The sequence below is a fragment of the Pongo abelii genome, chromosome 1 (genome assembly GCF_028885655.2).
Source record: "Pongo abelii isolate AG06213 chromosome 1, NHGRI_mPonAbe1-v2.0_pri, whole genome shotgun sequence".
NCBI lineage: Eukaryota > Metazoa > Chordata > Mammalia > Primates > Hominidae > Pongo > Pongo abelii.
The window spans coordinates 187,113,816-187,141,788 of NC_071985.2; the positions used below are offsets into that span (position 1 = coordinate 187,113,816).

The 27,973-nt window shown below is 52.4% G+C and overlaps 4 protein-coding genes across 14 annotated transcripts in view; 3 read left to right on the forward strand and 1 right to left on the reverse strand.

Annotated features, from left to right (window-relative positions):
• The first annotated feature begins 409 nt into the window (after positions 1 to 409).
• POMGNT1 (protein O-linked mannose N-acetylglucosaminyltransferase 1 (beta 1,2-)) lies at positions 410 to 10,215 on the forward strand. Of its 3 annotated transcripts, XM_024242186.3 has the most exons (23): positions 410 to 531; positions 996 to 1,165; positions 1,783 to 1,897; positions 2,018 to 2,136; positions 2,790 to 2,855; positions 2,946 to 3,059; positions 3,912 to 4,029; positions 4,222 to 4,320; positions 4,473 to 4,600; positions 4,948 to 5,018; positions 5,253 to 5,328; positions 5,504 to 5,587; positions 5,677 to 5,718; positions 5,934 to 5,992; positions 6,302 to 6,374; positions 6,457 to 6,585; positions 6,670 to 6,795; positions 8,117 to 8,181; positions 8,385 to 8,429; positions 8,907 to 9,042; positions 9,329 to 9,412; positions 9,539 to 9,654; positions 9,916 to 10,215. In XM_024242186.3, exons 2-23 carry the CDS (start codon positions 1,046 to 1,048, stop codon positions 10,175 to 10,177), a joined length of 2,247 nt encoding a protein of 748 aa, XP_024097954.1. In that variant the 5' UTR covers positions 410 to 531; positions 996 to 1,045; the 3' UTR covers positions 10,178 to 10,215.
• A 2,720-nt stretch (positions 10,216 to 12,935) lies between these two features.
• On the reverse strand, positions 12,936 to 23,931 carry TSPAN1 (tetraspanin 1). 6 transcript variants are annotated; one of them, XM_054557196.1, is made up of 10 exons: positions 23,545 to 23,879; positions 19,341 to 19,554; positions 18,301 to 18,433; positions 17,795 to 17,859; positions 14,476 to 14,682; positions 14,224 to 14,298; positions 14,010 to 14,108; positions 13,778 to 13,933; positions 13,586 to 13,669; positions 12,936 to 13,408 (listed from the first exon to the last, which is right to left on the reverse strand). In XM_054557196.1, exons 4-10 carry the CDS (start codon positions 17,849 to 17,851, stop codon positions 13,361 to 13,363), a joined length of 726 nt encoding a protein of 241 aa, XP_054413171.1. In that variant the 5' UTR covers positions 17,852 to 17,859; positions 18,301 to 18,433; positions 19,341 to 19,554; positions 23,545 to 23,879; the 3' UTR covers positions 12,936 to 13,360. The 6 variants fall into 6 exon arrangements, with proteins under 6 accessions (XP_054413171.1, XP_054413208.1, XP_009249003.1 ...); XM_054557233.1 differs by having other exon boundaries at positions 19,341 to 19,978; positions 23,545 to 23,840; XM_009250728.3 differs by lacking the exon at positions 19,341 to 19,554 and having other exon boundaries at positions 23,545 to 23,919.
• P3R3URF (PIK3R3 upstream open reading frame) lies at positions 22,393 to 27,927 on the forward strand. Of its 2 annotated transcripts, XM_054535479.2 has the most exons (3): positions 22,413 to 22,723; positions 26,637 to 26,842; positions 27,670 to 27,927. In XM_054535479.2, exons 1-3 carry the CDS (start codon positions 22,480 to 22,482, stop codon positions 27,685 to 27,687), a joined length of 468 nt encoding a protein of 155 aa, XP_054391454.1. In that variant the 5' UTR covers positions 22,413 to 22,479; the 3' UTR covers positions 27,688 to 27,927. The 2 variants fall into 2 exon arrangements, with proteins under 2 accessions (XP_054391456.1, XP_054391454.1); XM_054535481.1 differs by lacking the exons at positions 26,637 to 26,842; positions 27,670 to 27,927 and adding an exon at positions 23,325 to 23,468 and having other exon boundaries at positions 22,393 to 22,723.
• PIK3R3 (phosphoinositide-3-kinase regulatory subunit 3) overlaps positions 23,957 to 27,973 on the forward strand; it is a 133,653-nt gene continuing 129,636 nt past the window's right edge. The window contains exon 1 of one of the 3 annotated variants that reach the window (XM_054544938.1): positions 23,957 to 24,102. The gene's annotated coding sequence lies outside the window, so the exon portion shown is untranslated. The remainder of the gene's footprint in view (positions 24,103 to 27,973) is intronic. The other 2 variants (XM_063721960.1, XM_054545009.2) reach the window with 2 other exon arrangements.

A 27,973-nucleotide genomic window follows, 5' to 3' on the forward strand; every position in this document is an offset into this window, starting at 1 on the left:
AGTTTCAATTCCACCTCTCCTAGCTTTGTGACATTAGGTCTTATTTCTTTATCTGTGACAGGGATAGTAGCAGCGCCTATAGCCAGCACGGTGGCTCACTGCCTGTAATCCCAGCATTTTGGGAGGCCAAGGTGGGCGGATCACTTGAGGTCAGAAGTTCGACACCAGCCTGGCCAACATGGTGAAACCCCGTCTCTACTAAAAATATAAAAATTAGCTGGGTGTGGTGGTGCACGACCGTAGTCCCAGCTATTCAGGAGGCTGAGGCAGGAGAATCGCTTGAACCCAGGAGGCGGAGGTTGCAGCGAGCCGAGATGGAGGTTGCAGCGAGCCGCCGCCGCCGCCGCCGCCCTAAGCACCGCCCGTCGCCCTCTCACCCCGCGGCAGCGGCGGCGGCGGCGGCGGAAGCGGGGGGGCGGGCCAGGCCGGGGCGGGGCCGCAAGCGGCATGGAGGAGGCGGAGGCCGTGGCGAGCCGGGCCGAGCAGTGAGGGCCCTAGCGGGGCCCGAGCGGGGCCCGGGGCCCCTAAGCCGTGAGTGCCTCCGCGTGGGGGTCTGGAACGGGTAGCGCTGCCGGTGCAGGTCTCCTGAGCCCTCGGGCGGCTCCGGGCCCTGGGAGGAGGAGAGAAGCTGGGGCAGATAGGATGGGATGAGGGTTGAAGACTGGGGCAGGAGAGGTCGCTCTTTGCCCACCACAGGCTTGGGAAGGCCTGGAGCTTGGTCCTTGTAGGGGCTAATGAACTTTGAGCCGACTATTTGGCCTCCACCCTTGGACAGCCTTGATTCAGAGAGTTACTCCAGTCTCAGGGAATTTCCAGGTGATCCAACCCCACTGAAGGGTTTCCTGCCAGCCCAGAGAAGTTGAGCCACTTTCCCCATGTCACACAGTATGGGTGCTTGCAGGGAAGAGTTGCTGGGAGGTCCTCCCTCACCTCCCCAGAAGGCATCAGACTTTGGGAGGAGCATCTTACCCCATGTGGCCCTCTGGTCCCGTCAGATTCCTGAAGTCATGGGCTGGCCAGGACATTGGTGACCCGCCAATCCGGCATGGACGACTGGAAGCCCAGCCCCCTCATCAAGCCCTTTGGGGCTCGGAAGAAGCGGAGCTGGTACCTTACCTGGAAGTATAAACTGACAAACCAGCGGGCCCTGCGGAGATTCTGTCAGGTATAGAGATGTCCCAAACCTTCCCCACCAAGGGCTCCCTCCCAGCTTCCTCCCCATCTAAATCAGGCACTGGGACCCACGTTGGCCAGCCCCAGTTGGAAAGGGGCAGCAGGTTCCTAGAGGGGAGACCTCTATGTGTCATGTCCCTATAGGTAATGATTTGAACCCAAAGTTCTGGAATCAGAACCCAAGTACAACTTCTAAGCTTCTGACGGAAGCCTGAAGTCTGATCAGGCTGGCTTTGCTGAGAGGCACACCCCTGTGAAGCAGTTAGGGCCAGGACCCAGGTCTGATCCCCTGCTTGGGTCCCTGGGCCTGGCTCCATCTCTAGAAACCAACAATGGAGGGGACCAAGGAAATCAAGGTCTCAAATAGAAGAATATAGGAGCACTGGGTAGGGAGGGCCCTAATGGAGGGGGAAGTGTCAGGGGAGGTTCCCTGGGGAAGGTGGCTGTGAAACTAGGCCCTGGTCAGGGGAGTAGAGCTAGGCAGACAGAGGAAGAGACAGGACCCAGTTTCTCTGGATGTCTTCACTGCAACCAGGGCCCTCCTTTCAGAAAGACCCTCTAGGATCTGAAGGACATGCTCCTCTTAATCATCCCTACCCCTCCCCTCAGACAGGAGCCGTGCTTTTCCTGCTGGTGACTGTCATTGTCAATATCAAGTTGATCCTGGACACTCGGCGAGCCATCAGTGAAGCCAATGAAGACCCAGAGCCAGAGCAAGACTATGGTAGGGCCAGGCTAAGGATGGGGTAGGGGGCCTTGGATCTCACAGCTGGAGTGGCAGGCAGACCCTAAGGGGTGAGACTGTGCTGGGGAGACTATCTCCATGACCTGTTGTACCCCACAGATGAGGCCCTAGGCCGCCTGGAGCCCCCACGGCGCAGAGGCAGCGGTTCCCGGCGGGTCCTGGACGTAGAGGTGTATTCAAGTCGCAGCAAAGTATATGTGGCAGTGGATGGCACCACGGTCAGTGGGCCAGGGTCTGGTGTACAGTCACTCTATTCTGCTCAGGGCATGGTCCGCTGGCAGCAGGGTCTATTGCCTAAGTGGGAACTGCAACTCTGCCAATTTCTAGCTGTGTGACTTTGGAGTCCTTGATTCCTTATCTATAGACTGGGACTAATGATTTCTACTTGCCAGGATTCAATGAAAAGTTTGTGAAGTGTCTTGTATGTAGTGGGATCTCAAAAGTAATCATTCATAGTAGTAGGCAGTCAATTCATTGATTTATTTTATAACCATCCCCTGGTCCTTTCTTTGGCCTCAGCCTTGTGCTGGGCACTGGGGACCTGAAAGTAATCAGACCTGGCCCTACCTTGAGGGGTTCAGTGTGATGGAGGATTTTGATACCTCCAGGATGAAGCAGAGACAGCAGAGTCTCTAAGAGCCATGAAAGTCATGGAGGGGAGGGTTGTAGAAAGACGTGATCTCTTCTCATGGGAGTGCTATAGAGGCTTTCTGGAAGAGGTGGCCTTCAAGCTGAGTTGGAAAAGAACTGTGTGAACAGAAGCATAGGCAGGAGGTGATGTTTCAAGCAGCTGGTGTTTTAAGTGCCCCTAAGACAGAGACACCTTGAATGCCAGAGTGAAAAGTTGGACTTTGTCTCTGCCACTGTGTAGGTGCTGGAGGATGAGGCCCGGGAGCAGGGCCGGGGCATCCATGTCATTGTCCTCAACCAGGCCACGGTGAGTTTCTGGGGGTGGGTGACCCAGAGGGCTGGAGCTGGGCTCTTCTTGCTGATTACACCAACTCACCAGAAGTGTATCCCCTGCCAGGGCCACGTGATGGCAAAACGTGTGTTTGACACGTACTCACCTCATGAGGATGAGGCCATGGTGCTGTTCCTCAACATGGTAGCACCTGGCCGAGTGCTCATCTGCACTGTCAAGGTCAGTTATTCTGTCCTGACCCTGACCCCCAATCCCTAGCTCCAACCCTGCTTCTAGCCCCGGCTTCTCTGCCCCTCATATAACATAGTGGGAAGATTCTCTGAAGGAAGGTCACTCAGGTTCCAATCTCCGCCTTAACATTTGTATTAATTCAGCAAATAGTTATTGAGCAACAACTGTATGCCAGGCACTGCTCTGGGTGCTGAAGATACAATGGGAAACAAGACAGAGTCCCCACCCTCATGGAGCTTATATTCCAGCAGTGGGAGGTCAACAGAAACAGCCAAGTAAATGTGGATAATGCTAGTAAATGATAACTTATATAAAGAAGAAAATAAAGCAGGGGATACAGAATGATAGAGGGGAGGGGACATTTTAGAAAGGGAAGGCCCCTGCAAGGAGATGATATGTGAGCAGAAAGCTGGGGAATTTGAGGAGTGAGCCAGGTGAGTATCTGGAGGAAGAGCATTCCAGGTGGAAAGAATGGCAAGTGCAAAGCCCCTAAAGTGGGAAGGTACACGGCATATTTGAGGAACAGCAAAGATGCCAGTCGAGGTGGAGCAGAATAAGGGAGGAGAGTAGGAGAGTGGTGGGAAAAGAAGGCAGAGAGTGTCGGGAGAGAGAGGTGCAGACCGTGCGGGTTTGTGGAAAGGATTTATTAGCTGGATGACCTTAGAATCTCTCTAAGCCTTCAGTTATTATTTTATCTGTGAAAGAGAGTAACCATAGAGGGTTATTGCAATAATGTAATGAGCTATTTTAAGTAAAAGGTTGCTACATAGTTGGTGCTCTGTGAGGCCAGGTCTCCTGGAACCATGCCAGTCAGGCTAACTGCCTTCTCTGGTCCCCCAGGATGAGGGCTCCTTCCACCTCAAGGACACAGCCAAGGCTCTGCTGAGGAGCCTAGGCAGCCAGGCTGGCCCTGCCCTGGGCTGGAGGGACACATGGGCCTTCGTGGGACGAAAAGGAGGTGCCGGCACCAGAGGCCATCCACTCTATAGTATCAAGGGCCTGGGAGGAGCAGAACCCCAGGAGATGGGGTGGGGTGGGGAACAAATAGGAGCCAGTGGCAGTGGGTTGGATGAAAGTAGGCAGGGAGATGGGAAAAAGCCCCCAAACTGGTGTCTGGGCCCCCATGGCCTTCATTCCTGCCTCCTGCCAGGTCCTGTCCTCGGGGAGAAACATTCTAAGTCACCTGCCCTCTCCTCCTGGGGGGACCCAGTCCTGCTGAAGACAGATGTGCCGTTGAGCTCAGCAGAAGGTAGAGTTAGTGGAGCATGGATGGGGCAGGGCCTGGGCTGGGGGTGGGCATTTAGATCCTCTCTGTGGAGCTTTATTCCTTTGATTGTGTGCCTGGGGCTCTTCAAACCTTGCTGGCCCCATGCCTCCATGACAACCGCATCCTTCCTTCAGAGGCAGAGTGCCACTGGGCAGACACAGAGCTGAACCGTCGCCGCCGGCGCTTCTGCAGCAAAGTTGAGGGCTATGGAAGTGTATGCAGCTGCAAGGACCCCACACCCATCGAGTTCAGCCCTGACCCAGTGAGTGGGGCCTTAGACAGTGAGGTTTGGACTCCTTCCCAGCTCAGCAAGGGGGCCCCAGGAATGATCTAGGTTGGGCTTTCCCTACCCGAGCCTGAGAGAGAACCAGGGGCAGGATTTACACTGTGCTCTGAAAGGCAAGACTGGGGTGAAGGGGCAGGCCATGTGAGCAAAGCTCAGCGTTGGAGTTGGGCTGAGTGTGTGGAGAGCCCAGAACAGGGAAGATCCTCTATCCCTTCCCTGTCTACTCCAGTCTGCACCTACCCTCACCTGAGAACTCTTCCCTAGGTGGGGATCCCAGTTTGAAGGGGGAATAAGGCAAAAGCTAAATGCTATTTCTCCCACAGCTCCCAGACAACAAGGTCCTCAATGTGCCTGTGGCTGTCATTGCAGGGAACCGACCCAATTACCTGTACAGGTAAGCCTGGGAATGGGCTATACCCAGTGCTGAACAGGAGGGTGCTTAGTAAGTGGGAGGGTGCTTAAGTCATCTACCTCCAGGAGGAACTCTTGAGGTGGGCAGAAAGGCAATAGATTCTAGACCCATTCACCTCTGTGGGTAAGCATAGGGAATCTGGGCCCAGCTGTAAACATAGAGGAGCCTGAGTTGGGGGGTGATGAAGTGACCCTAACCTATCCCTGGGCTCCCCAGGATGCTGCGCTCTCTGCTTTCAGCCCAGGGGGTGTCTCCTCAGATGATAACAGTTTTCATTGACGGCTACTATGAGGTGAGCAGGACTTGGGGGGTGCCTCGGGTGGAGCACAACATGGAGCAGCAGTGATTGCCAGGGACGGGCAAGGGAGACCGCCCAGGCAAGGGCTGTGAAATGTGAAGGCCTTGGATTGCAGAGGTGGGCAGGGAGAAAGTGACCTCACATGGTGAGCAGTGGCCATGTCCCCCAGGAACCCATGGATGTGGTGGCACTGTTTGGTCTGAGGGGCATCCAGCATACTCCCATCGGCATCAAGAATGCCCGTGTGTCTCAGGTACTGTGTAGGCAAGTGGGGATGGGGCAGACACCTGGCTCTGCCTTCTACCCTAAAGCTTATGTGCCCTATTCCCACCCCACTCCCAGCACTACAAGGCAAGCCTCACGGCCACTTTCAACCTGTTTCCGGTGAGTACTAAGGATACAACTCTTGGGCCTGGGAAGGGGGAAACATGGGCATAAGGTCTGGGCCTGTTATGTGGCAAGCTCTTCCCCTCACTGGGCCTCATCCTTCACATCTGGAAAATGGGGGTAATGCTGCCTGCAAGAAGGGGGTTGGGGGCAAAGGAGACCACAGGATGGAGAGACCCCCTTGGGACCATGATGTCCCATTCCCCTTCTAGGAGGCCAAGTTTGCTGTGGTTCTGGAAGAGGACCTGGACATTGCTGTGGATTTTTTCAGGTGAGGGGAGTCTCTAGGTTTCAGGTGAGGTCCCTCAGTCTGCAGGGAAAGAGTCAGTGAGGTGTCCTAGAGAGCTTTCTGGAGGACATGAGCTCACAAGTAGGGGCAAAGCCTGGGCAAAGGTAGGATGGCAGATGTTGGGGCTGCTGTTGAAGGTAGAGTGGATGAATGGAGACAGTGGGGATTTGGGGGAAGGAGGTACTCCAGGAAGGAGGTGCTCCTGAGACCTAGCTCCAGCTCTTCCAGCGTCTCTGTGTGACTAGATTTATCCTTGTGCCTCCCTGAACTCTTTGACCCTGCCTCTCTCAGTTTCCTGAGCCAATCCATCCACCTGCTGGAGGAGGATGACAGCCTGTACTGCATCTCTGCCTGGAATGACCAGGTAGGCTGGAATGACCAGGGTTTTTGCAGGCGAGTTTATGAGGCCTCAGCTAATACCTCTCACTATGGCCCCCTGTCCCCAGGGGTATGAACACACGGCTGAGGACCCAGCACTACTGTACCGTGTGGAGACCATGCCTGGGCTGGGCTGGGTGCTCAGGAGGTCGTTGTACAAGGAGGAGCTTGAGCCCAAGTGGCCTACACCGGAAAAGGTAACTGTCAGGGTAGGGTGAGGGGGCTGGAGTCCCCTACCAACTCGAAACATCTTAACTTTCATCGTGGTCCGTGTCTGCCAGCTCTGGGATTGGGACATGTGGATGCGGATGCCTGAACAACGCCGGGGTCGAGAGTGCATCATCCCTGACGTTTCCCGATCCTACCACTTTGGCATTGTCGGCCTCAACATGAACGGCTACTTTCATGTGAGTGGGAGGCAGGGAGCAGGGCACAGTGTGGCATGACAGTCAAGAACAAGAACATGGACTCTGAAGCAATCTTAGCTCTGCTACTTGCTAGCCATGTAACCTTGGGGAAAGAACTATCCTATTTTTGCCTCAGTTTCTTTATCTGAAAAATGAGGATAAAGGGCTGGGCGCGGTGGCTCATGCCTGTAATCCCAGCACTTTGGGAGGCCGAGGCGGGCGGATCACGAGGTCAGGAGATCGAGACCATCCTGGCTAACATGGTAAAGCCTCATCTCTACTAAAAATACAAAAAATTAGCTGGGCCTGGTGATGGGTGCCTGTAGTCCCAGCTACTTGGGAGGCTGAGGCAGGAGAATGGCGTGAACCCGGGAGGCGAAGCTTGCAGTGAGCCAAGATCACGCCACTGCACTCCAGCCTAGGCGACAGAGCGAGACTCCATCTCAAAAAAAAAGAGGATAAAATACTGTTACCTCACTTCACTGGGTTACGATATTTTGAGGTTTAAATGAGTCAATATATATAAAATGCTTTGAGTTATAAACATATATAAGGGTCAGCTGGTATTATTTTTATTTTTACTATTTTTAGCACTAGACTATGGGTGTCTGGGGAGAGTATTTCTGCCTCTAAGTACTGGTCCAGCCCTGCAATCTCTGCCCTTTCCTGTTTTGGCAAGTGCTGGAGCCTATGCTTCAGCCTGAGGAGAACAGGGAAGTCCTTAGGTACCCCCACCCCACCTGGCTGCATTTAGAGGACCATTCCCCAGTTACAGCAGCAAGGGAGGCCTTGAGCCAGCCCAGCCCAAAGGAATGGATAGCGTCTAGCTTGGAACCTCCTAGAAGCCAGAGGCCCCTCAGAGGCTGACTAATACGCGACCACCATTCCTCTCCCAGAGAGGGGCAGGCACTTCCTTCAAGTCACTCTCAGTACCAGAGTCAAAGTAGTTTTTTCCTTCCCAGCCCAGCCCATCCCTTTGCCCACCACCTCCTGCAGGGCCTGTTTCTGACATCTGTGGCTCTAGAACAGCAGGCCCAGGGAGAACTACAAGAGGCAGGGACTGCTAGTTCATGGGTCTGTAGTGCAGTACCGTGAGCTGCCGTGACAGCATGAGCTCTCCAGCAATGGTGGAGGCTAAATTAAAGCTAGTAAGAGCTTGCTGAGGGTGCTGCAAAGAGGATGAAGAAGATGGGGGGAAATTAGAGGGCTCTTTACAGGTCTAGGACTTCATTTGTGTGTCTTATAGATGTCTGGCTGGTCAGCAAGTGGGTGTGGGCCAGACAATGTGAGGTGCTGATTTTCACTCTCATACCCACTCCAGGAGGCCTACTTCAAGAAGCACAAGTTCAACACGGTTCCAGGTGTCCAGCTCAGGAATGTGGACAGGTTGGGGCTGGCAGCAGGCCAAGGGGTGGATATCTAGGAGATTTGGAGGCCAGTCCCTGAAAGTCCCTTCCAATCCTGGGCCTGTGTGTTTACCCCAGCCCTGCTGCTACAGATTCCCATGTGACCCCCTTGCCCTGCTCAGTGCTACCCATGGGACCTGAGGGCCTGCCCACTCCCCTGACCCATTTCTCCCTCCTCTTCAGTCTGAAGAAAGAAGCTTATGAAGTGGAAGTTCACAGGCTGCTCAGGTATGGCCTAGGACAATTGGGGTGTAGCAGGGAGCAAAGAGTCAAGTACTGGGGATCTTGGCCCCATAATTTACAGGGTCCTGTGCAAAATGAAAATCAGGGCCCTAATCTCAAACATTAGGAACTTCAGGCCGGGCGCAGTGGCCCACGCCTTTAATCCCAGCACTTTGGGAAGCTGAGGCGGGTGGATCATGAGGTCAGGAGATCGAGACCATCCTGGCTAACACGGTGAAACCCCGTCTCTACTAAAAATACAAAAAATTAGCCAGGCATGGTGGCAGGCGCCTGTAGTCCCAGCTACTTGGGAGGCTGAGGCAGGAGACTCCAGTGTGGGCGACAGAGCGAGACTCCGTCTCAAAAAAAAAAAAGGAACTTCAAGGTGGCAACAGCAAAGCATTCAACCAAGTACAGGGTCCTGTGGGACACACCCATGAAGTGGGCCCTGTCTTGGCCATATTCTCCCACCCTCCACTGCAGTGAGGCTGAGGTTCTGGACCACAGCAAGAACCCTTGTGAAGACTCTTTCCTGCCAGACACAGAGGGCCACACCTACGTGGCCTTTATTCGAATGGAGAAAGATGATGACTTCACCACCTGGACCCAGCTTGCCAAGGTGCTCCAATACCATGCCCACCCTGGAGAACCCCTCCTCCTCACACACATACTGCCCCAAGATCCAGGGAGCCTTTGCTCTGGAATCTTCAACCTCAGAACCTCCTCTTTATACTCTTAGAACACCTCTTCCAACCTCGTTGTCCAAATTCATATTCTAAAAGATGCTATCTCTTACAAATTGAGGTGATTTCTGAGGAGGGGTGGGGGCTGGGCCAAAGGGTCTTCAGTGACCCCTCCCTACAGCTCTCTGACCCATGTCTCTGTCCCCATCCCACCCTCACTAGTGCCTCCATATCTGGGACCTGGATGTGCGTGGCAACCACCGGGGCCTGTGGAGATTGTTTCGGAAGAAGAACCACTTCCTGGTGGTGGGGGTCCCGGCTTCCCCCTACTCGTGAGTGACCCTTTTCTGCCCTGGGAAACGGGAGGCCTAGTGAGATCCAGGGATATAGCTAATGGCTTCTTCTCTATACATTCTTGTATTATTTTCCCAGAGTGAAGAAGCCACCCTCAGTCACCCCAATTTTCCTGGAGCCACCCCCAAAGGAGGAGGGAGCCCCAGGAGCCGCAGAACAGACATGAGACCTCCTCCAGGACCCTGCGGGGCTGGGTACTGTGTACCCCGAGGCTAGCTAGCCCTTCCCTCCATCCTGTAGGATTTTGTAGATGCTGGTAGGGGCTGGGGCTACCTTGTTTTTAACATGAGACTTAATTACTAACTCCAAGGGGAGGGTTCCCCTGCTCCAACACCCCGTTCCTGAGTTAAAAGTCTATTTATTTACTTCCTTGTTGGAGAAGGGCAGGAAAGTACCTGGGAATCATTGTAATCCCTAGCAGCTCATCCTGCCCTTTGAATACCCTCACTTTCCAGGCCTGGCTCAGAATCTAACCTATTTATTGACTGTCCTGAGGGCCTTGAAAACAGGCCGAACCTGGAGGGCCTGGATTTCTTTTTGGGCTGGAATGCTGCCCTGAGGGTTGGGCTGGCTCTTACTCAGGAAACTGCTGTGCCCAACCCATGGACAGGCCCAGCTGGGGCCCACATGCTGACACAGACTCACTCAGAGACCCTTAGACACTGGACCAGGCCTCCTCTCAGCCTCCTCTTTGTCCAGATTTCCAAAGCTGGATAAGTTGGTCATTGATTAAAAAAGGAGAAGCCCTCTGGGGATGTGTCTTGTGATTGTGATTTTGTGTGTCAGTGGGGTGCTGGAGGGAAGTGGTGGAGAGAATACTTGTGTTGGATGGTGAGTTTTCCTTACTGTCCTCCACAGAGTTTATCTTCCATTTGGGGCCATTTGGCCACCAGGGGATGCCTGAGTCTCAAACTCCAAGGTTTTTCCCCAACTCTACCCTAGGACAGCCTGACTTTAGCCCCGCCCTACTTGAGGCTTGGAGCAGCCACCCCACCTCTTCCCCACCGTTTAACCACCAGCCTGTTTCCTGCTTATCTTGCCTGGACCAGGCACCTGTCCCCAGAGATGGAGCAGGAGAGAACAAAAAGGGATACTGGGGAGTTGGAAGAGGAAATGAGAGAGCAGGTGTGCATAGTAGGGGTGGGAAGGAAGTGGATGGGACAGGACTGGGCAGGCATCATTCAAGAGACAGGCTAGGGTGCAGATGGAGATGTAGGAGCAAGGGTGTCTATAGCCCTTAGAGCAATTTGCTATTGAGAATTCTGTATCTGGGCATTTTTGTGGAGAAATGGGTCATGGTCCTCATCAGATTCTCACATAGCCAGTAACCCAAAGAGGTTAGGAAGATCTAAGTTAGTCATAGAGGCACCAGAAAATGGATGGGATTGTCCAGAGAGAGTGAATGAGAAAGCCTACGGCAGGGAAAAGGACATTTAAGGGATCTGTGAAGGGCTAATGTCAGGAGGGTGAGTGTAGGCCACCTCTTCAGAAAGGGTCTGCCTGCCTCTGTACAAGTACAGAACTCCGGCTGGAACTCCAGCCCTCCTGCCTGCTCTCTGCCCTGCCTCTTTCACAGGTGCCTGGAGCCCAACTCGGCGACAGCACGGGTGGTATGTCGCTTGGACATATCTCGCCACCCTGACGCCTTCAGTGTTTGCTGGAGCTGGAGATAGTGCCTGAGGTGGCACAATAGCCAGGTTGAGCAGCAATTAGCCCATGATGAGGTAGAGGCCCGCCCTGGGCAAACAAATCCCATGCAGCCTCCACACAGGCACCTGGCGGAGGAGAAGTGTGAGAGGCACAGTATGGTGGTGAAGGGGTGAGGCAGGCTAGCTCCTCTCCCTGTCCCGCACCCTGGCAGGCTCCTGGTCTGGCCCTCACAGACCAGCTCTAAGGCACTGTTTGGTTCTGGCCAGGTCCCTCTTCCTTTCTGGGCTCAGCAAGGGGGTGGTGGTTCTGGGCTGCCCTGGAAAAGCTCAGGAAGAGAATTCCAGGGGTCAAAGGGAAGTAAGGAGGGGGACTGGTTTGTTAGGCTGGGCTTTGCTTGTTAGCAGACACTGTACCCTCTCGCCATAGCCTGCCTCAGGCCTCTCACTCCTGGCTCAACAGTGATCAGGTCTATATCAGACATTCTGGCCAGCTGCCCCTTCAAGTGGAACTAGTACCATGTCAGCCAGGACTACACCAGGTGCTGAAGTTCTGGGCCCAAATCTAGGCTGAGCTCTTCACGGAAGCCTGTGGGACTGGGGCAAGTAGCTTGGCCTTTCCTATCCCTAGTTTCCTACCTGGAGCATAGGGATGGTTAGGGCTAAAGAAGAGATGAGGTCTAGACCAGGTGAGGTGGCTCACGCCTGTAATCCCAGCACTTTGGGAGGCCGAGGCAGGTGGATCACCTGAGGTCAGGAGTTTGAGACCAGCCTGGCCAACATGGTGAAACCCTGTCTCTACTAAAAATATAAAAAATTAGCCGGGCGTGGCCGGGCATGGTGGCTCACGCCTGTAATCCCAGCATTTTGGGAGGCCGAGGTGGGCGGATCACAAGGTCAGGAGATCGAGACCATCCTGGCTAACACGGTGAAACCCTGTCTCTACTAAAAATACAAAAAATTAGCCGGGCGAGGTGGCGGGCGCCTGTAGTCCCAGCTACTCGGGAGGCTGAGGCAGGAGAATGGCGTGAACCCCAGGGGGCGGAGCCTGCAGTGAACCGAGATCGCGCCACTGCACTTCAGCCTGGGCAACAGCGAGACTGTCTGTCTCAAAAAAAAAAAAAAAAAAGAAAAACCAAAACAAAAATTAGCCGGGCGTGGTGGCAGTTGCCTGTAATCCCAGCTGAGGCAGAAGAACTGCTTGAATCCGGAGGCAGAGTCTGCAGTGAGCCGAGATCACACCATTGCACTCCACCCTGGGCAACAAGAGTGAAACTGTCTCAAAAAAAAAAAAAAAAAGAAAAGAAAAGAAAAAGAGATGAGGTCTGAAGAACACCAGGTAGGCCAGCAGCAAGGAAAAAATGAAGTGCTTGCTGAGATCCCAGAAGCAGGGACAGATCTGGGGTTTTGCCTAAGTGGGAAAGGTAGGCAGCCTGGACCCTAGGAAGGGGGCTCCCGAAGGGCTTCACAGAACCTAAGGAGTGACCCTTTCCCATTGCCCTGGTAAGAATTCGTCACAAGCTTGTTATTTTCATAGCTTTCCAGTCCAGTGCCCCCACCCAGGAGAGGGTAGTTTCAGTCCAAAGTTCTCCCCATTATAAGGAGGCAGACTGGCCTAACCCAACTGTACTTCGTCATGCCCTCTCAGCCATCCCTCTTAGTTTCCCTCCAAGGCCTGGAACCCAAATGAAGGGGAGAAATAACCACTTCTGACCCCCAACCCCACCCTACTTCCCTCCTTTACAGGGCCTTCTGAGTTGGCAGCCCCACAGGAATCCGTGGCCAGTTTAGGCCCCTCTCCCCAAGGATACATGAAGAGTCCAACTGGCAACATTGTAACTGGTCTATGTATTTTGAAGTGCCTTCTACACATCCACCCAGAGGCTCTGCTGATTTCACTTATGCCCACGTTATAAAATGCCTTTCTCTCATCCCCCAGTAGAGCACTGGGATCACCACTAGGCCTAGGGGGCATATCAAGGGTTTAATAGACTGGGGGAATGGGCAACAGAACTGGCCACCTTAGAGGCTCTGGAATGCCCCCCACCCATCCACCCACCAATGGAAGGAAAGTCAGGCACTGCCTAAAAGGAGTGGTCCCTATTTAGCCCCAAGTCTGGAGCAGAAAGGGCAGGTCCACTCTGGCCCAAGTGACATTGTTAGGTCCTGTCCCCTCCCCCAATCACTGCTTCTTGCCAGGGTGCCTCTTCACAGTTCCCATGTGGCAGCAGTAGTGGCAGAGGCAGAAGTGGACTTATTGTAGATTGCAGTACAGATACATGGACACAATCATGGCAGCCAGCTGGAGAGGGAGGAACAGGGAGAGATGAGGGGACATGATAGGGATCCTGAAGCCTGTCCCACAGACACCCTACCTGAGGCCCAGTTAGAAGTCTGTTTCCTCCAGAGAGGCCTCAGATGGGTTGAGCAGCCCTGGTCTCACGCCCATGTCCCAGTCCCAGCCTCCTCATCTGCTTACCTCAAGGCCCCCAATTCCAGCTGCCACACCACCCACGGTGACTGCATTAGTTCGGATGTCATACAAAAGCTGATTGAAGCAACCCTTCAGGAAGAGAAAAGAGCATTTATAGTTGGCAGCTGCCCTACTCCCATCCCGTTTGCCACTCCAAGTCCATGAAAACAGTCCCCACCCACTCATACCAGCCCACACCTCTACTTTTTGGTCCTCAGCCTTTTGCTTGGTGCAGGTGTCATTGGCTGTGTTGGTGATGTTGTCATTGCAGCAGAATGGGGGAAAGGCATGGTTCTCTTTGAGGTAGGGTGAGTCCTCAAAATCCGTATAGTTGGTGAAGCCACAGCACTTGAGCTGGAGACAAGATGAGGGTGGAGGTGGGGCCTTGCTTCTTTCTCTCCACCCTAAAACCTCCCCCAGCCAACCTTACCCCTTTCATGGTAGTGTTCCACACTTGAGTGAAGTCTTCCTGGGAACCGTAGTCTTTCTTGATGGCAGGCACTACCAACAATGTCAGGAAGTGCTCAGCCTGGGTGAGGCAGGACAGTGTTTAGGGGCTGGTACAGAAGGTGGCCATTCACAGGCCACAGCCCACTCCCAGGGTTTTGCCCAATCTTCTTCCCTTCCTCATCCCAGCGTCTCACCATTGTGGTGTACACCAAGGCGACCACAGCAGCTGCAACCTCAGCAATGAAGATGAGGAGGAGGATGAAGAAGAACTGAGTGGGGAACAGGGGTCTGGGTTTTAGGGAGAGACAGTCCCTCATGCCCTCCTTGCCCTAATCCACCCCCCCGGAAAAGTGAGACAGAGGCCTTAGCCTAGGGGGGTCCCAGAGCCTGGTGTCAAGGGCGAGGGGACTCTTGGTCATCGGCCTGTGGAGCTGGGTTTGACACACCGTCATGAGGGCACACTTGCTCTCAGTTTTAGCACCATAGCAGCCCAGGAAACCAAGAGCAAAGACCACAACGCCGGCTGCGATGAGGAAGTAGCCCACGTTGACAAACTGCATGGCACTGGACGACAGCGGCCCGAAGATCTTCAGAAAGGATGCCCCATCGATTGACACCCAGATGCCCACTGCCAACAGGGCCGCACCACACAGCTGGGAAGAGAGAGGTCAGGCAGGCCTTAAACAGTGCTGGCAAGTAGCTTACTACCACACAGTTGAGTAAGAAGGATGGGAGCTGAGAAACTTCCCTCTTTATTGGCTTGGGAGTCTAAAACCTCATCCTGTAAGGAGGGAAACATCCTCTAGAGCCAGAAAAATGGGAGCTGGGATATGCACAGCTAGGACCAGGCTGCACACCTGGGCAGATATAAAGGAGATCAGGGGTTCTAGAAATATCCTCAGGATGAGGGGAGGAGCAAGACTTTCCCTCACTGCTGCCAGGGTCCTGCCACATAGCTAGGATTGCAAATAGGCGGATGAGGGCCCAGCCTCCTATTTCCTTTCTGAGCGATGGGTGCCTAGAACACCTCTGTCCTCTGATAGGTGGAGACGGGGGTGGTAGCAGAACAGGCTCAATAGTCACCATAGTAATGGAGGCGTGGCTGAGGTTCCACCTGCTGGCAACCTTGGAGAGGGAGGAGGTTGAGAAGGTTCACCCACCTGAGGCCCCATTTGGCTCCCCTCCAGAATCCAACTTCAGGCCTGCCCCTCATATAGACAAGAACTCCTTGCCTCACAAGAGGAAAGTGAGGCACCAGTGGGAATACAGCCAGAGCTTCTCTTAAAGGCTGTCTAGCTCAACTCCAAATCTCAGGGGGAATCCTGAGGCCCAGATTGAGGAGGGCCCTGCGCAGTTCCCACAGATCTTAGAGCAAAGCCTCCCGGCCCAGGGCTTCAGTGGATGAATCAGCCTGACACCACCTTGGTGACTAGTCCTCACTTGCCAGCTATAAAAACTGAGGCTAGAACGGGAAGTGAGGTGGCAGATTGTGGCTGGATTCCAGGCATGTTTGCCCAAGGACAGAAAGCTGGACTTCTAGCCTGCAGGGTCAAATTTCATGGAGCTGGAGGTCTGCCCTATCCTGCTCTGCCCAGCCTGGCAAGGTCTGGGTAACAGAGGCCAGAAATCAAACCGGATTTGCCTTTAACCCTCTCAGGGCATAGCCTCTCCTGTCCAAATCCCTGGAATATTGCTTCCTCCACATACAGGGATAAAGACTAGTTCAGGACTGGCACAGTAGCTCACGCCTGTAATCCCAGCATTTTGGGAGGCCGAGGTGGGAGAATCACTTTAAGCCCAGGAGTTCGAGACCAGCCTGGGCAATATAGTGAGAGCGCCTCTACAAAAAAAAATTTTTTTAATTAGCTGAGCATGGTGGCACACTCCTGTAGTCCTAGATACCCAGGAGGCTGAATGAGGTAGGGGAATCCCTTGAACCCAGGAGGTTGACACCAGTAAGCCATGATCATGCCACTGCACTCCAGTTTTGGTGACAGAGCAAGATCCTGTCTCAAAGAAACAAACAACAACAACAACAACAACAAAAACACAAGTTCCCTGCAGCCAAAGGAAGCCCAAGGCACAGACCACATCAGAACTAGAGAGTCTACCCGTGCTTCTAAACTAATCAGTACATACATAAACTCTGTCGCCCAGGCTGGAGTGCAGTGGTGTGATCTTGGCTCACTGCAACCTCCACCTCCTGGGTTCAAGTGATTGTCCTTCCTCAGCCTCCTGAGTAGCTGGAATTACAGGCATGCGCCACCACATCCAGCTAATTTTTGTATTTTTAGTAGAGACAGGGTTTCACCATATTGGCCAGGCTAGTCTCGAACTCCTGAGCTCAACTAATCTGCCTGCCTCAGCTTCCCAGAGTGCTGGGATTACAGTCGTGAGCTACTGCACCTGGCCCACTTCCTCACTTTTACTTACACTAACCTACTCTAATGTGGCTTAGGTCTCTGGTGACATCCTGTGCTAAATCCAGTCAACATTTCATGGGCCATATTCTCCTTGACCTCTCTGATAGCTTGCTCTCCTTGTTTTCCTCTCCCCCTCCCACTGCTCCTTCTCCATCTCCTTCACAGTGGTTTTTTGTTTTTTTTTTTGTTTTTTTTTTTTTTTTTTGCTTATCCCTAACAAATTGGGTTTCCCAGAGTTCACTTTCCAAGTGTTCTCATCCATTCCCATGGCTTCAGTGGTTACCTGTGTGCACATGATTTTCAAATACCCATGGCCAGCTCCAATCTGAGCTGCACCTCCACTGGGTACAAAGCTGCTAGTGGGACATCCCCTCCCACAAACCGGGCCCAACCCCCTGCCATCTGGGTTGCTCATGCCAGAGATATGGGCATCATCTCCAAGACCTCTGTCTCCCTTGCCCCTTCTTCTACCCCTCAGCCATCATCCTAGAGCTTTGTCCTTTGTCCACTTTGTCCATTTCTCCCTATCTCCACCACCATCTCCAGGATTTACGCCTCATGGCTCAGCTTCTCAAACATGCCCTATGCAATGTTTCTGGTTTTCTGAACGATATCAAGTTTCATTACTTCTGGCCCTTTATGCATGCTTTATAACTCCCCCACCAAGTGCAATTTCCCAGCTTCAGCTATTTCCTCCAGGAAGTATTCTCCAACCAGGCTGAGTTCAGACTCCCATAACCTCCGTCCTAAGCGCAAACACACTGTGTTGTTATTATCTGCCTATCTGGCTTATTGGAGCTGAGATCCTTCGGGGCAGAGAAAGGCTTTGCTTACCTCCCACCCCAGCACCCATCATGGTATCCTAGACATGAATGTTTGTCGAATGAATAAGGGCTGTTGCTCTGATGAGAGGTAGGCCCTCCCTCCTTTCAGCTCCCCGTCATACGGAAGAATTTCCTCTGTACTGAATTTCCTTCTGTGGTAGGTAAACTTGGGTGGAGCCCTTCTATTTTCTGGGCCCCCAGTGCCTATAAAGGGTGGAGAATCATTCCTGGTAGCTTACTCTGCCCTGCCTGAAGCCTAGGCTAAAGCTTTGTGGGAGAGAGGGGGTGCCCCTAGCTTCTCCATCCCCTTTTTCACACACGCCACTGTATGGCAGCCTGGCTGCTGCTGGGACTAGGAATCAGCAGCATTTGGGGAGACCTTTGCATCCCACTCATAAGGGGACACATGCAGGACGAAGCCTGGGCATAGCAGTCTCCCATTCCCCAGCTTAGTCTCTGCTCAGCTTGTGACCTGCTCCTATAGGGAGCCCCAAAGAGTCCACAACGTCCATACTTACAAAGATGAGCAAATTGAAGAGGATCATCATGGTCTTAATGAAACTGAAGCACTGCATGGTGGCTCCTGGGAGGCAGACATGTGCGAGTTAGGGCCTTCTTTCCCCTGGCCCCACCTGGGCTGGCCCTGGCTTCAGATATTCAGCCAGATATGCCAGACCCCAGGATCCTGAACCCATATCTCACCAAGCTTCTCCTGTACCTGGTCTGACACAGACCTTTTCCCAGTTTCTATCCTAACACCCTTACCCCTCTATACTACCCAGGACCTCCACCAGCACCTGACACTCTGAGATCCTAACACCCTAGGTTCCTCCACCTGCACACCCAGCCTGACTCCCACGCTGCAGGTCACTCCATGCTCTTTCCTGGCACCTGTATATCCTGCGCTCCCCCCAACACTAACCCCAGACCCTCCCAGAACCCTCACTAGAGCCCCTCCAGCTCCCCAGACCTGTTTCCAGATTGATATCTCTTCACAGGATAATCTCTATCCCTATCCCATTACCTGTTCAGGGCTCTTGGCAGCGAGTTCTGAAAGAGGGAACTGCTGAGGCTCCACAAAGGACAGAACAGCTCCCAGGAGTTGCCACTGAGTGGGCAGGCAGAGGGACGCCTGGCTTTCACACACCACTGCTCACCTGCAGGCAGGGTAGGCGCTTTAAAGCCTCCTTCTGCCCGCCTGCTGGCCCCACCCGTGGCCAGTTAGCCTCCCCTTGCCCCTGCTGCCCCCTGCTGCCTGGAGACAGATCCCTACAACCACCGCCTCAGCAGGCCTCCACCTGGCAACACCAGCCCTGGGCAACGCCCCTCCTGATCTCAAGAAGAAGCAGCCCAGGGGTGGGGCAAGTGGCTCCCCAGAATGTCTGCGTGCCCTCCACCACAACACTGTAATGTGCTTCTTACCCTGCATTTGCTGATACACTCATACACACCCTCTGTGCTCACACTTACATGCACACGCATCTGCCCGTGCTGCCATCCTGATGTTCATACAGCAAGCGCCCAGTTACATACGTAAACATGTACTAGTGTTCCTGAATGCACTTGTGTGTGTGCGCATGCATGCGCACACACGCACACTAAATTCTTTGTGGACTGACTCCCAGCAACTAACAAACAACAGAATAATATCTGATGTACATACTTAAGTATCTCTCTCTCTCACACACACACACACGCACACAAACACACACACACACACATACTTCCTCTCTCTCTTTCTCTCTCTCTCACTCACTTTCAAGGAAATGACTGAGATTTGGCAACTTCCGCTCTCTCCTCTGAGTAGCAAATAGTTCCTAATCCTCTTCCCTCCATAAAACCTCACATTCCCCATTTTTCCCCTCCCTTCATCTTTCCATCTCCTCTCCCTCCCCATCTTTTTCTTTTTCCCCTTCCCAGTCTTCTCTTAGCGCTCTGTGTACGCTCTGTGTACACCCCTTCCCTTTCTGCCAGTAGGTGGCACCATGGTCCCATGAAGGAGCCACCCCCCAGTTCCAAGGCTCTGTGATCCCATCTTTGTTACTCCTAGTGGGGCTGCCTGACCGCTTCCTGCTCCAGCACTCCTGATGTAGAGGCACGGGGAAAAGTCCTGGCTGGCTTCCGGGTCATTCAGACCAGGTGCTGGAATCCTGGCTCTGTCGCTTATGAACTGTATGACCCTGGGGACTTTTCTTAGACTTGGTTTTAAACTTCTGTTTCCTGGTCTTCTGTGTAACAGAATAGTTCTGGGCTTTTCAAGTGAGATTTTCTTCCTGCTCTAGAAGGAAGGGACAGTAGGGAATGAGCACAGAGCAAGAAGGTCAAAGTCACAGGCAGTGGGGCTATGAGATGGAGGAAATTGATTTTTTTTTTTTTGAGACAGGATCTTGCTCTGTTGCCCAGGTTGGAGTGTAGTGGCACCATCACGGCTCACTGCAGCCTTGCCCTCCTGAGCTCAAATGATCCTCAGCCTCCCAAGTAGCTGGGACCACAGGTATTTGCCGCCACGTCAAGCAAATTTTTTTTTTTTTTTTTTAAACAGATGAGGTCTTGCTGTGCTGTCCAGGCTGGTCTTGAACTGGGCTCAAGTGATCCTCTTGCCTCAGCCTCCCAAAATGATGGAATTACAGGCATCAGCCACTGTGCCTAGCTGAGGAAGTGGATTTCTAAGTTTGTTTTGTTTTTATAGTGGAAGGAGGCAGCTGAAGAGACAGAAGAGAGAGGGGCTAATAGTATTACAGACTACACTAATAATACTGATCATATTTTAAATGTCTTGTATATATTAAGGCTTTTTTTCCTCTTCACAACCATCCCATGAGATAGACTTCCTTATCTCCATTTTTAAATATGGGGAAATAGAAGCACCAAAGGGTCAGGTACTTGCCATGATCACAAAGCTTGTAAGTGGCAGAGCCAGGATTCAATCCCAGTTAGTCTGGCACCAGAGTCTACGTCTTAACCACCAGGCAGACTATCTACACTGATGGAATCTCTAAGGAGGCAGACAAGGCTGGCTTCTATAAAGAGCAAGGGAAGAGGCCTTGGTCTGACCTGAGGAAGAGGAGGAGCAGGGGCAGGTCAGTTTATAGTTACAGTTGCTAGAAGTTGATGGAAGCAGGGTCATATTCTAAGACTGAGGATGGCAAGAGTAGAGGCTGGAGGAGGGGATGGGGGAAAGATGAGGTTTATGAGGGTGGTACTAAGGGTCCCACAGAATCCCGCAGGAACAGAAAGGAGGATGAAGCTGGGAAGGGGGCCTTTGAGGAGCAGAGTAAGGGGGAAAGGAAGAAGGGACTGAGGAGTCGAAGGAGAAGGAGAAGGTCTTTTTTTTTTTTTTTTTTTTTTGACAGAATCTCACTCTGTTGCCCAGGCTGGAATGCAGTGGCGCAATCTTGGCTCACTGCAACCTCCGCCTCCCAGTTTCAAGCGATTCTCCTGCCTCAGCCTCCTGAGTAGCTGGTATTATAGGTGCACACCACCACACCCGGCTAATTTTTGTATTTTTAGTAGAGACAGGGTTTCACCATGTTGGCCAAGCTGCTCTTGAGCTCCTGACCTGAAGTCATCCACCCACCTCAGGCTCCCAAAGTGCTGGGATTACAGGCATGAGCCACCGCACCTGGCACCTTTCTCTTTCATTCTCAGGAAGAATTGGGACCAGATTACATTCATCTATGGCCCTGGTGCTCAGCACATATGAAGTTGTTAGTGAACATTTCCTGAATGAATGAGTGCAGAATAATGAGAATTAAGTGCTCTGGGTTTTGGATCTTGATCATCATGGATTTGCTTCCTGCCTGCCTCTAATTGTGTGACTTCACCTCACTGAGCCCCAGTTTCCTTATACAGTGGATCCTTAATATTCACAGATTCCATACCTGTGAATTTGCCTGCTTACTGAAATTTATTTGTAATTCCCAAACCAGTACTTGTGGTACTTTTTCAGTCATTCATGGACATAAGCAGAAAGGCAAAAAATTTCAGCTGTCCAACACACCTATTTCCAGCTGAGGTCTGTTGAACAATAGGACTCTGTCTTCTTATTTCAGTTTTCATAGAGTAAACAAATGTGCTTTTTGGTGGTCTATTTAGTGCCGCATATTCTCACATTTTTTAGTGTTTTTTGCTGGTGATTTTACTCTCTAAAATGGTCCCCAGTTATAGTGCTGAAGTGCTCTTCAGTGTTTCTAAGAGCAAGAAGGCTGTGATGTGCCTTATAGGGGAAATACGTGCTTTAGATAAGTTTCATTCAGGCACAAGTTATAATGCTGTTGGCCGTGAGTTCAATGTCAATGACTCAACTATATATATATATATATAAAATTTTTTTTTTGAGACAGAGTTTCACTCTTGTTGCCCAGGCTGGAGTGCAATGGCGCAATCTGGGCTCACTGTAATCTCCACCTCCCGGGTTCAAGCTATTCTCCTGTCTCAGCCTCCCAAGTAGCTGGGACTACAGGCACCCACCACCACACCCAGCTAATTTTTGTATTTTTAGTAGAGACGGGGTTTTGCCATGTTAACCAGGCTGGTCTTGAACTCCTGACCTCGGGTGATCCGCCCACCTCGGCCTCCCAAAGTGCTGAGATTACAGGCTTGACCCACCACGCCCGGCCAACAATATACATTAAATAAGGTGTCTCCACACATAAAATCAGGTTATATGTATAGATCAGTTGACAAAAATATTGTGATCAGAGGGTTTCAGGAACCTAACCTTGCATTTACCCTTTGTTCAGTATTTAGTGTTTGTGGCGACTTTATAGAACATTACTGGGAATAATGAGAATTGACTGTATATAAATAGTTATAATGATGGCATATCCTTGTAAAGTAGCTGAGATTAAATGAGATAACGTTGGTAAAGTGCTCAGCACAGTGTCTGGCACATAGTAAGTGTTCAAAAAACATTGTTAATATTGTTACTATATGGATAAGTGAGAAAGTGAGGAAGTGAGTTCCCCGTCTAGGGCCTCTTTTCCTAAGGGGCCAAACTGAGGCTGTCTGGCTCTTGGGCTGGCTTTTAGGCCAGACCCAATAGAGAAGATTGTGAAGGAGCCTGACCCATGAGGAGGGGCCAGGGCCCACAACTTGTAATAAAGGGCCCTGCCCTTGTGAATGAAGACTTTGTATGTCATAGAGGCCTCAGCTACCCTGGCCAACAGCACCCCCAGTCACACTGCAGAAGCTCCCTGTGCCCATGGGGCCATCTCAGCTTGTCCGTGGCCCTCGGCCCCAGGGCATGCGTTCCCCCTACCGCAGGCCAGGTATGGGCTGGCCCAGGCCCCGGTTTCCCAGAATGTTCAAGTGTAGCCGCAGAAGATATCAGCAGGGTCTCCGAGGTCGAACTGCCAGCAGTGCAGCCATCAATCCTGCCACCAGGGCCATGGGTATCAACAACACCCACACTGACACCACCATAGTGTGGATCTTCCCACCTCAAGGTTAGCCAGGGGGCCTGTGAGCCAGGGTGGGGTTTTAAAAAACAGAGCCACTAGGCCGGGCGCGGTAGCTCACACCTGTAATCCCGGCACTTTGGGAGGCCAAGGCGGGCAGATCACAAGGTCAGGAGATCGAGACCATCCTGGCTAACACGGTGAAATCCCGTCTCTACTAAAAATACAAAAAAAAATTAGCCGAGCGTGGTGGCACGCGCCTTTAGTCCCAGCTACTTGGGAGGCTGAGGCAGGAGAATCGCTTGAACCCAGGAGGCAGAGGTTGCAGTGAGCCAAGATCGCGCCACTGCACTCCAGGCTGGGTGACAGAGCGAGACTCTGTCTCTCTCAAGAAAAAAAAAAAAAAACAGAGCCACTGAAGATTTCCCTACCTGGTTCTGTTTAGACACGCCAAAGGATGATCTCTGTGAAATAGCACCCCTACATATATGGGGGACTCCTGATGGCAGGCACCCCAAAGTGCTGACAGCCTTAATGGAGGATGGATTGGCTGGAAGCAGAGGGTTTGGGGAGGGGCTGAATCCAAGGGGCAGGGAACTTCCAGAACTGCTTCCTTCCTCAAACTCTTCCCTCTCCTTCCTCTCTTCAGTTCTCAGACATCTCAGGCAACCTGGGATTTTTCTGATCCTCTAGAAGTGCCCAGAAGCTAACCCAGAAGCTTGGCTTGCCCTGGACCTGCATCTCCTGAGGGCTGTGTGGGTGGTGAACAACAAATACAATCATTCTGCTCAAACTGCCTTATTCCACACAGAGGTGTTAACCAGCTGACTATGCAGGGTGTGAGGGGAGGGTTAGGGCTGAATACTTACAGGGAAAGGCTTCAGTGACCACAGCAGGGATCATAGTTTAAGACAGTAGGAGGACAGGACAAGGTCAGCAACATAGACCATCTTTGGTCTCAGCTCTTGATCTGCCCCATGAAGTAGGGGCTCTCTTGTCTTACACTCCTAACTGCACAGGAAGAAGGGTCTCTGTAAACATCTTGGAAGGTATTGGGAGGCACAGATCAGAGAGGGATAGGTTGAAAGACTGAACCCTGAGAGTACACAAGTATGAGGTGGATGTGAGGTGGATGTGCCTCTGTGTGCCTGTGATGGTCAGCGTGTAGGTGTAGCTGCTGGTGTGTGTGTCTGAGGCATCAGCAGATGTGGCTGAATGTGCCTTTGTGATTTAATATGCCTCTGTGACTGACTGTGAGTGTCAAGGAGTGTTTGTGAGGGTATGGGTGTGCCGGAGAGGACATCAGCCCTGGTAAGAAAAGTGAAGGTCAGGAGGGGGATGGGGAACAGCCTAAAGGAGGAGAACATGGAGAAGGATGAGATTCTGAGAAAGGCATACTACCTTCAGCCCTTCAACCATTCTCTGAGGTCAGTGTTTTCCAGAACCGGCAGCTGAGCTGGGGTGCTTAGGGGTGGGGCAAGACTGAGTTTGAGCCCAGAAAGTAGGGAGGGTGCTAAGCTCTCCGGCCTGGGGATTTTCCATTTTGATTTCTGAGTGTGTGCTCATTTGTCACTGGCTGTAACCGGGTTTCTGTGGGGTTGTGTCTTAGTAGCTGGGAACATTTTGTGGGACTCTGTCTCTAATATGTTGCATTATGCATGGGCTAATGTGTGTCGCACCAGTCCGAGATCTGGCTCCATTTCCAGGCCTACCTTCCCAGGGGGCTAGGGAAGGGAGTGAACCCTGAGACCTTTGGTGGCCTGGCTCCCTGGGGTTCAGGAAGTCTGGCTAATGTCCTTTGCTGCCTGTGAAGGGAAAGTGAATTGTGCTTATGTCTATCAACCCCAACTCTTGCCAGAGACTGGGACCCTAAGGGGGGTTGAGGCAGAGAATTCACCGACACACCATGCCCAGACAGTGCTGGGCTCCTCAGGTTATGGGATGGGGGTTGCTGAACATCAGCCGAAGCTAGAAGGTGCTTGGGCCATGCTCAAGGGCCCAAGAGGGGCCATACATATAAAGATACATGACACAGTTCACAAACACATACAGACATGTAAATATAAGTGAACTCATAGACACATACTGCAACAACCACACACATACATGCAAGCACATACTATAAGCAGATATACGCAGACACAAATGCATAGATCCCCACACGATGTATATAACAACACATACGCATGCCTCTAAATGAACACAGAAACATGCATGCACCCAGACACAAGCACACAAGCATCCAGATGCAGACACATGCCTTCACACTCATGCAAACCCAGGCACACACAGACATACACGCATGCAGACACACTCACCAGACTTCCCTGCCCCTGCGGCCCTGGGACCCAGAAGCCTACCTCCCCTATATGAGTGTGTAGTATGTGTGTGTGCATGCACTCATGCCCACACTTGTGTCTGTGTGTATCTGTGTCTGTGAGAGTGTGTGTTTGTGCTCGAGTGTGTGTATGATGGGGGTGCTAAGCTGTGGGAACCAGATGACATCATCTCTTCCAGCTATTTTTAGCTGTATCTGCAATGATGGCTTCTTCACTGCCCCTCCCCCTTCAGGTTCTTAATTCTCCTCCCCATCTAGGCTCCCAGAGGCAGCAGCAGCCAGAGGGCACCCACCACCTCAGTTTAGGTGGCTCCCGGATGACTGGGTGCAGCCCACTCTCTCCCACCCTGCCAGAGTTCCCTGGAGGCTGAGAACACCAGGCTGTCAGGCTGGAAGGGCCTGGGTTAGCTGAGCTGACCTAGATGATCTCCACCCCTTAGGGTGCCTCTGCTTCTGCTTTTCAATCTGCAACTCTGTGTCAGTCAACAGTGCCTGCTATGTGCCAGGGATGGTGCTAAATTCTGGAGATACAGCAGTGAGCAAGGCAGTGGGAGTTCTTTCCCAGAGGAATTATAGCTCAGTGAGAGGCACATTACACAGATTACACAAGCTCTTCATTAAATCGTGAGGAGGGCTCTGAGCACTGGTAACAGGGGCTCCTAGTTTGAGATGATGTTCTCTGCCTCTCTCTGTTCTTCCTTCTCCCGTAGGTGAGATAACCTGAGGAAACCAGAGGGAATACAGCCCTTACCTTGCACACTTCATCCTAACAACCATATCTCCAGAATTCCACAGAGCAGTGCTTCCTTCTCACACCCTAGGCTGTGCTCCCAACATGGCACTAACACACCATCCAACTAATTGGTGGCCCATGATACTCATATCTCCTTTTTCTTTGTTTGTTTCTTTTTTCCTTTCTTTTTTTTTTTTTTTTTTTTTTTTTTTGAGACAGAGCCTGGCTCTGTTGCCCAGGATGGAATGCAGTGGCACGATCTTGTCTCACTGCAGCCGTCTTCTCCCAGAGTCAAGTGATTCTCGTGCCTCAGCCTCTCTAGTAGCTGGGACTACAGGCGTGTGCCACCACGCCTGGCTAATTTTTGTATTTTTAGTAGAGATGGGGTTTTGCCATGTGGGCTAGGCTGGTCTTGAACTCCTGGCCTAAAGTGATCCACCTACCTCAGTCTTCCAAAGTGCAGGGATTACAGGCATGAGCCACCTGGCTCAGCCCTTCCCCCTGCCTAGTTTTTAGGGACAGGGTTTCTCTCTGTCACTCACACTGGAGTGCAGTGGCCTGACCTTAGCTCACTGCAGCCTCAATCTCCTGGGCACAATCTATCCTCCCACCTCAGTCCCACAAGTAGCTGGTACTACAGGTGCAGGCCACCAGGCCTGGATAATTTAAACTTTTTTTGTAGAAACAGGTTCTCCCAGCTACTCAGGAGGCTGAGGCACGAGAATTGCTTAAACCTGGGAGGTGAAGTTTGCAGCCAAGATCATGCCACTGCACTCCAGTTCTTGGGCTCAAGTGATCCTCCCGCCTCAGCCTCCCAAAATGTTGGGATTACAGACGTGAGCTACTGCTTGCCCCCCACCACCTCACTTTTCTTTGAAATCTTCCTGTAGTCAATCCCTGGGAGGCAGGCCACTATTCCCCATCTATAGATGAGAAAACTGAGGCTCAGAAATGGACAGCTCTGGACCACACCTCACAGTGCCTGGGGAGCAGCCCAGGGGAGATGGCAGGCAGGTGGAGAAGGAAGTGGTGGCGCACTGGGACAGTTGGCACAGGTGCAGGAGGAGCAGGCCAGGCCAAGCCACGGAATCAGGAGGTGAGGGGGAGGAGGACGATGGCCTGAGGGTTCATGCCAGGAGGAGGGCTTCCCGCTCCAGCCAGCCTCAGGCAGCCACTGGAAAATCGGGTTTGGCAGCTTCAGCCATGTGCTGCAGGACTGGAAGAAGGTCCAGGCTGTTCCTGGGAGGCAGCCTAGCATGGGCTCTTCCTCTAGCCCTGAGTTTCACCACCTGGCTAGTTGGGGGAGTATTACTTTATAATTCTGGGACCCTTTGGACCGTGAAGAGAACAGCTCTGGGCTAGAGGCAGGAGCCCGGAGCTTCAGTCTCAGTTCTGCCCCAAGCCCTGATCTGATCCTTGGAATGTCCCGGCCCCTCTCTTCACCTCTGTGGCCCCGCTCTAGAGAAATAGGTTCCCCAGACCCCAACTCCTGCCCCCCAGATTCTCCTGGGAGTCTGACTCAGGCACAGGAACACAGTCAGTGGTAAGGGCACGAACAGACAGCCCCTGGGGCGCCAGGCTGGAGGTCGCTTGTCACTAATAGGTCAATGGCCGGAAGCCCAGCTCCAACCCCACAATGCAATACCGGTCACCCCACCCTTACCAGTGCCCTCACCCACACCCCCACTTCCGGCCTCTGTTCCTTCCTCACCTCTGGGGAAGGCTGCAGGGCTCCCAAGGGAATTTCCCCTGGTTCCTCCACTGGCCCTTTGCCCAGTGCTTAACCCTCCTTCCCACACCTACCCATTCAGCCAGGCCAGTCTCCCACAAAACTTTCTCTCCCTGGACCCTGGGGCAGGGCAAGGAGGGCAGGAAGCTGGGTGGAAGGACTGCAAAGGAGACTGCTTTTCCTGCTACCCTCAGGTACTGAAGCCCAAGTAAGAGTTTTCAGGAGAGAGGGAGTAGACTGAGTGTTGGGCCCTAGGACTGGGCTTCCCTGGATACTATCCCACCCCCTGAGCCTTGGGAGAGGTGGAAATGACCTTCCTCTGCACCAGCGTGCCCAGAGAAGAGAGCCTGGAGCTGAGACTTGCAACTTCTAGAAAACAAACACAAAACTGAGGCCAAGAGAGTGCTGACTACTATTACCAACAAAATTCATTAAACACAATTTTTAAAAAATCATGAAATTCTAGATTCATGGAGTTCACAGTTATGGAATCTTAGC